General features: G+C 37.0%; 1 protein-coding gene across 5 annotated transcripts in view; it reads left to right on the top strand.

The window, feature by feature from the left end:
* LOC113228140 overlaps positions 1–5,117 on the top strand; it is a 39,595-nt gene extending 34,478 nt beyond the window's left edge. For all 5 annotated transcript variants that reach the window (XM_026461324.1, XM_026461323.1, XM_026461326.1 and 2 more), the window contains 5 exons: positions 404–612; positions 1,188–1,263; positions 1,729–1,834; positions 2,561–2,764; positions 3,940–5,117. In XM_026461324.1, the coding sequence (XP_026317109.1) occupies positions 404–612; positions 1,188–1,263; positions 1,729–1,834; positions 2,561–2,764; positions 3,940–4,019 (675 nt within the window). In that variant the 3' untranslated portion in view covers positions 4,020–5,117. The remainder of the gene's footprint in view (positions 1–403; positions 613–1,187; positions 1,264–1,728; positions 1,835–2,560; positions 2,765–3,939) is intronic.
* Positions 5,118–5,735: the final 618 nt, after the last annotated feature.

A 5,735-nucleotide genomic window follows, 5' to 3' on the forward strand; every position in this document is an offset into this window, starting at 1 on the left:
GCGTGCGTGCGTGCGTGCGTGCGTGCGTGCGTGCGTGCGTGCGTGCGTGCGTGCTTGCGTGCGTGCGTGCAAGCCTGCGGGAGTGCGCGCGCGCGCGTGCGCGTGCGTGTGTTTGTTTTAACCTGTTGCCATAGACTAAGAGAGTGTTTTTAACCTAGTGTTTTAGTAGATCTTCGGTTTCCTCATATGATTTGGACTGTAGCCATTTTTATAGAAGTTTCGTGCAAAGCCTTAAAAACAGGTTCACAAGTCCACGAAAACGTATGAAGTTCCCAACTCGCAAGGGCCAGGGTGGCGGACTATGGCCTAGACCTAGACCCTCGCCTGAGAGGAGACCCGTGCCCAGCAGTGGGATGTATAAATGGATTGATAATGGTGGTGGACACACAATTTTTTACTACAGGAGGAGGTCAAGAGAGTGTTGTGCCGCATCCGCCGCGTGATAAAGGAGGGACTTCAGCCCGTCGCCACGAAAGACGCTGACGACAGCAACAAGGCTGACGGCACCGACAAGGCTGACGACACCGACAAGGCTGACGACACCGACAAGGCTGACGACACCGACATGGCTGACGACACCGACAAGGTTGATGGCAACGACTACGTTCACAGGTCGCCTAACATTTTTAAGAACTTATTACGTATATTAATTTCATCTCACATTATCACTACCAGCTCCTGTACTATCCTAATTATCACCGTCGACATAAGGCTATGACCACACTCCGACTGCAATACTTTATGAAGAAACTGAAGCATTAAATAAAAAATTGGCAATATTATTCATTTATATTTATGGACATTTCACGCTTGTCCAAAATATTGACTATGTTAAATTTATTATCATAAAAAGATCTATCGGTTCCTAAGACAGTTTCCCTGTGTCAACTATTTATGAGAGGACTGAAAAAAATCTTAAAACAATTGATTTGGATCATCGAGTATAAAACCAGAAATAGAGGCGAAATGTCATTTCAATTTGTTTGAAAACTATTCTGCCAAATCTTTACTATAACTTTTCAACTTATGTCTCAAGGTGACGGGCGCAGTGCCCCTCAAATCTTTGTAATTTAAAGCTCTGAGTGGCACTGCAACCGTTGTGGACGGGCGTGTCGCTGACAACTAGGCGTACGACTTGTTCGTCCAGTTACTTAGTATCAAAAAAAAAATCTTTATTTAATTCACAGCTTCAAAGTGGAGGTGAAAGAAGAGCCAGACCCTGAACCTGATCCACTACAAGATCCCCCCAATACCGCTTTCGATGTAAGCATTATTTTAATGAAAAATAGACATGCGCTTGTCTAAACATTGCGATCTTGATCTTTAATTACATTACATAAATTTAGTAACATTTAGTAGCCGTAGAGCTCGTTGTGAAAGAATTAGTCCAGGAAAGCACTGCCACCTTATCTATTTTTGCCGCCAAGCGGTAATGTGGTCATTGCTGAGTTCCGGTCTTGAAGGGTAAGGTTGCTGGTGAAATTATATTGGCACATGGGACTTGTCGACTCTCAGAGTGACAGACGCAATGGCAGTGCCCCTCAGATCTTTGCGATTTAAAGCTCTGAGTGGCAATGCAACTGCTATGGACAGGCGTGTGGAATAACACCAGGCGTACGACCTGTTCGTCCTGTTACTTGGTATCACAAAAAAAGCATGGTCTGTACATTGGAATCCAGGTGACGGCATATACATGCGATGAAAACTAAGTTTTGGTTAAATTTCTAGCAATCGGAACTTAAAAGCGAAGTGGACATCAAAATCGAAGAGGAGTGGCTGTTTGAAGAGATGAAACAAGAGAACAGCGACGTGCACGTGTTCACGCACACCACAGGTTAGTGTGGATAAATTTATTACAGCTGGGTATTTATTGAAAATGAAAGACCGCAGAAGGTAAGCACCACTCCCCTCCTTGTCAGAACCTTGGCACCTAAAGTTTTATTTTCACATAAATAATGTCAATCAACGCTGATTTTGCTTAACAATGAAAGAAACTAAATAAGTTGTTAAAAACCGATTAGAGGGGATTGTAGATCTCAGTTTCGCTCATCTCACTCAGTTATATTCATTCGCTAAAAATGTATTTTACGTTAGTTATGATAGGGAGGGCAGACCACTTGTATTAAAATTGGAAAAGTTTGGGAAAATTTATTATATAAAATTTGCAGCTTGTTAGTTTTTAGATTTTCCAGTAAATGACCAACTCGGTACTTGTTAATGCGTACGAACTCACGAACAGAATCTGCCTCCGTAGTGTGCCGTCTCGATAAAGCTATTTATTATATCCACATTTATATAATAGCTAACGAAAATTAAACATTAATTAAATTAATTAAAAATTAAACGACAAAGATAGCTATATATGCAATTTCATATCGTTGTCGTTGTTCTTTAAGATGTATAACAATATTTCATTACCAAACAAACAAACTTAGCTTTATCAACTGAAATAAATATTGCCACAGGAACACTTTTGCCCGCTTTGTTTTCAAAAAAACATACTATAGGCTATAATCCATCCTTTCAAGGTTACAATATACCAAACTTCTTTTTTTTTCAGCTGAAGCCGGGAGCGATAAGATGCCACAAAAACGACACTCACAAAATATCACCACGATACCGGAAAAAAAGCTACATTTCACCATAGAATCTAACACACCCAGCTGCAGTGGATCTGGGGTTAACATAAACAAGAATTTAAAAGTAATAACCATAACTCCACTTCTATTGAACAAATCTGCGTTGAAAGAGGAAACAAATGAAGGTAATAAAAGTGTTATGTTAATATTAACTAAATTTAAATAACGGTCTTTTTGAACCTGTTAACTTTAGTTTCTATATTAGTATATAATACAAAATCTATGAGTTCCTATATATATATATTAATACAGATGAGTTTGTGGCACTCTATGGAGACTGAGCAGTTACTTCATTAGGGTCGTAGCTAGAGTACAATTTATGGTAGTGGAGATTTTGGTAATGGCAGCAGTAAACAATCGTTAACTTGACCTTGAGATAATAGACTCCACCTTTTATTCCCCGTAGCTCTATGTCCTTGTGGAACAATTGCAATCTTAACATGCCATAATTATTCCCAAGTGGAAGTCAAAGCAAATAATAATTTATTCTGTAGGTAAAATTTTGTACATTTAAACACATAATTTTTTAAGATACTACTCGTTCACTACGCTGAGCTCCCTGAGAAGAACAAGCAAGAAACTCTAGGGATTGCTCTTTTCAAATAAACTCAAATGCTATGGAATAAATACACTTTGAATCATAATTGTGTGGAATCAACTTGTCTTTCCATACGTCTTATCATATATAGAGTATTTATCAAAGAAATACTCTTCAACTTTGTAATATGACTTTTCAATTAAATTAAAATACTTTTAATGTAAGTTTAAAACTTAGAAATGATAATCTTAATATATACTCCGGAATATTATTGTTAAAACGTATAGAGTTCTCCAGAAAAAAATCGTTTATCTTAGTTAAACGAAAACATGGTACCATGAGTTTAGACTTAGTTCTAATGTTAATATTGTGAATATCTTCTTTCTTAACGAAATTATGTATATTTTTACGAGCATACAAAATATTTGAGTAAATGTACTGTGATGCCACAGTCATGATACCAGTCTCCTTACACTTTTCTCAGAGAGAACCTAAGAACCTAAACGATACCCAGAACGAATCACTCGTTTTTGCAACACAAATATGGTTTGTATATCTGCCGCTGTACCCCACATGAGATCCCATTAGGCGCATGCACAAAATCAACTCTCTTTGTATATTAATCATCATCATCATCATACGTCCGACTGTTGGGCACAGGTCTGCTGTAAAAGAAGAAACGGTAAAGAACAATAAAATTATTAAAATAATAGGTTCATTGTGTTCCCAATAATTTATGCATGAACATTTTTTTTTTTTCAGATACCCAACCTCAGGCCAGCGAAGAAGGAAGTTCTGTGAAGAAGAAAAATAATTCACTTGTGAAGAAGAAAAATAATTAACGTCTATTTTAGTTTTATTATTTTCTGCTCGAATTTTCATAATATTTGCGGTACTGTTTACTTTCTGTAGTAACCAAACAACAAATAAAAACAAAATGATTTGTTTGAAACCCTGACGCGTGGAACCACAGTTTTGTGCACACTATGGAACTTTCTCGTCTAATTGTCCTGGTCGTCCGCAAAAAAACGCGTGAAACGCTCGTGCCAATTCGCTCCTAGCTAATTTACTTCGTGGCTTTTATAAATAAACACTGACCCTTGTAACAATAAGCGAATTCACTTGGAGCGTCGCGGCTCGTGGTCCTCGCTTTACTAAACGGACAAGCATTTTCCGACCAGCTTAATGATTCCATGGTGACTCCTTTATGCAACTGTTTCTGTAAAATTTTACTGGCTCCAAAGCGTGAAATTTTGAAAGTATTATTTTTAGAATTAGCCCGTTTTAGTTTTTCCGATTAGATAGGTAGATGAACACTATATTCACTAATATGACACTAAAAACTATTAAATACAAAAGGAAAAAAATACAAAATTTTTTCCATAGCAGTGAAAGGATGCTGTCTCAGCGTATTCCAAATTTCCCTAGGGCGCTGGTTTTAAGTCAGAACCAACGAGTGAGACTAAATGTAGAAGGTATTTGTAAGCAAAACTATAACAATATATATATATATACAATTACTTTGTGGGATCTTAAAAATTGAGTATTTTTCGTTTTCTCGGATTTATTTTCTACGTGATATGTCACAATTATTAAGAAATGTTGATTAAATTTAACATGCAATAGTACATGTAGCAATAATATCTGATTACTTGGGTCTCCCTGTTAAATATAAGTAAGTGGATATTACGACTGACAGATGGTTTAATTTTAGATATTGCAAAAATGAAACACGTTCGATGTGTTGATCATGATTGTTAACAAGTTCGCCGTGAATGGTGATGTAAGCTGACATGTTATCAGATATTTACGTTGTGAACAGTCAGTGTGTAGGTAAACTTAGGGTCGTATTCCAGAACTCTACTCAATGCTCAAGTTAGGATTTGAGCAGACTTGAGTATGATTTCAAGCACTGGAAATACGACCCTAATGGCAAGGACTTGAGTATGATTTCTAGTGCTTTGAATCATACTCAAGTCCTGACTTGAGCATTGAGTAGAGTTCTAGAATACGACCCTCAGACATTTAACGATTATGTGTTGAGTAACGCGACCAAAATAGCCATAATATTTATCATACTTTGACTAAATAATAATCTGTTATTTGAAGAAATTCAGTGACAACGGAATTACGCCAAATCTTTGCATGTGGGGAAAACACTGCACTGCAGGGAAAATAAAAACCTCATTGTAAGCGCGTGAGTGAACTAAGAAGTAATCGCACGGCATCTTGATTAACCTGGATAAATCTTATCTAGTTGTATTAATTTGTTTAGCCTAAGCATATGTTTTAGTTTAGTTTTAGGAGACTGCAATAAAGTGCATTTTTTTTAATTTGGCTGTTTTACTCAGAACGTCCAAAATCATTTTTATCGTTTTCTTTAACCTATTTTAAGATCTTGAGACGTTTACAACTTATTATTTAACTTTTGTTTGAAAACATTTATTTAAGGGCTATCTACTTTCCACTACCGTGTATGCGGGTTACATGCATTTTATATAACGCAAGCCGTTAACAAGTTCTTAATTTTCGGGTGCGAGGCTTGAAGGCAGCCGTAG

The sequence above is a fragment of the Hyposmocoma kahamanoa genome, unplaced genomic scaffold (genome assembly GCF_003589595.1).
Source record: "Hyposmocoma kahamanoa isolate Upper Pololo Valley unplaced genomic scaffold, ASM358959v1 224, whole genome shotgun sequence".
Classification (NCBI taxonomy): domain Eukaryota; kingdom Metazoa; phylum Arthropoda; class Insecta; order Lepidoptera; family Cosmopterigidae; genus Hyposmocoma; species Hyposmocoma kahamanoa.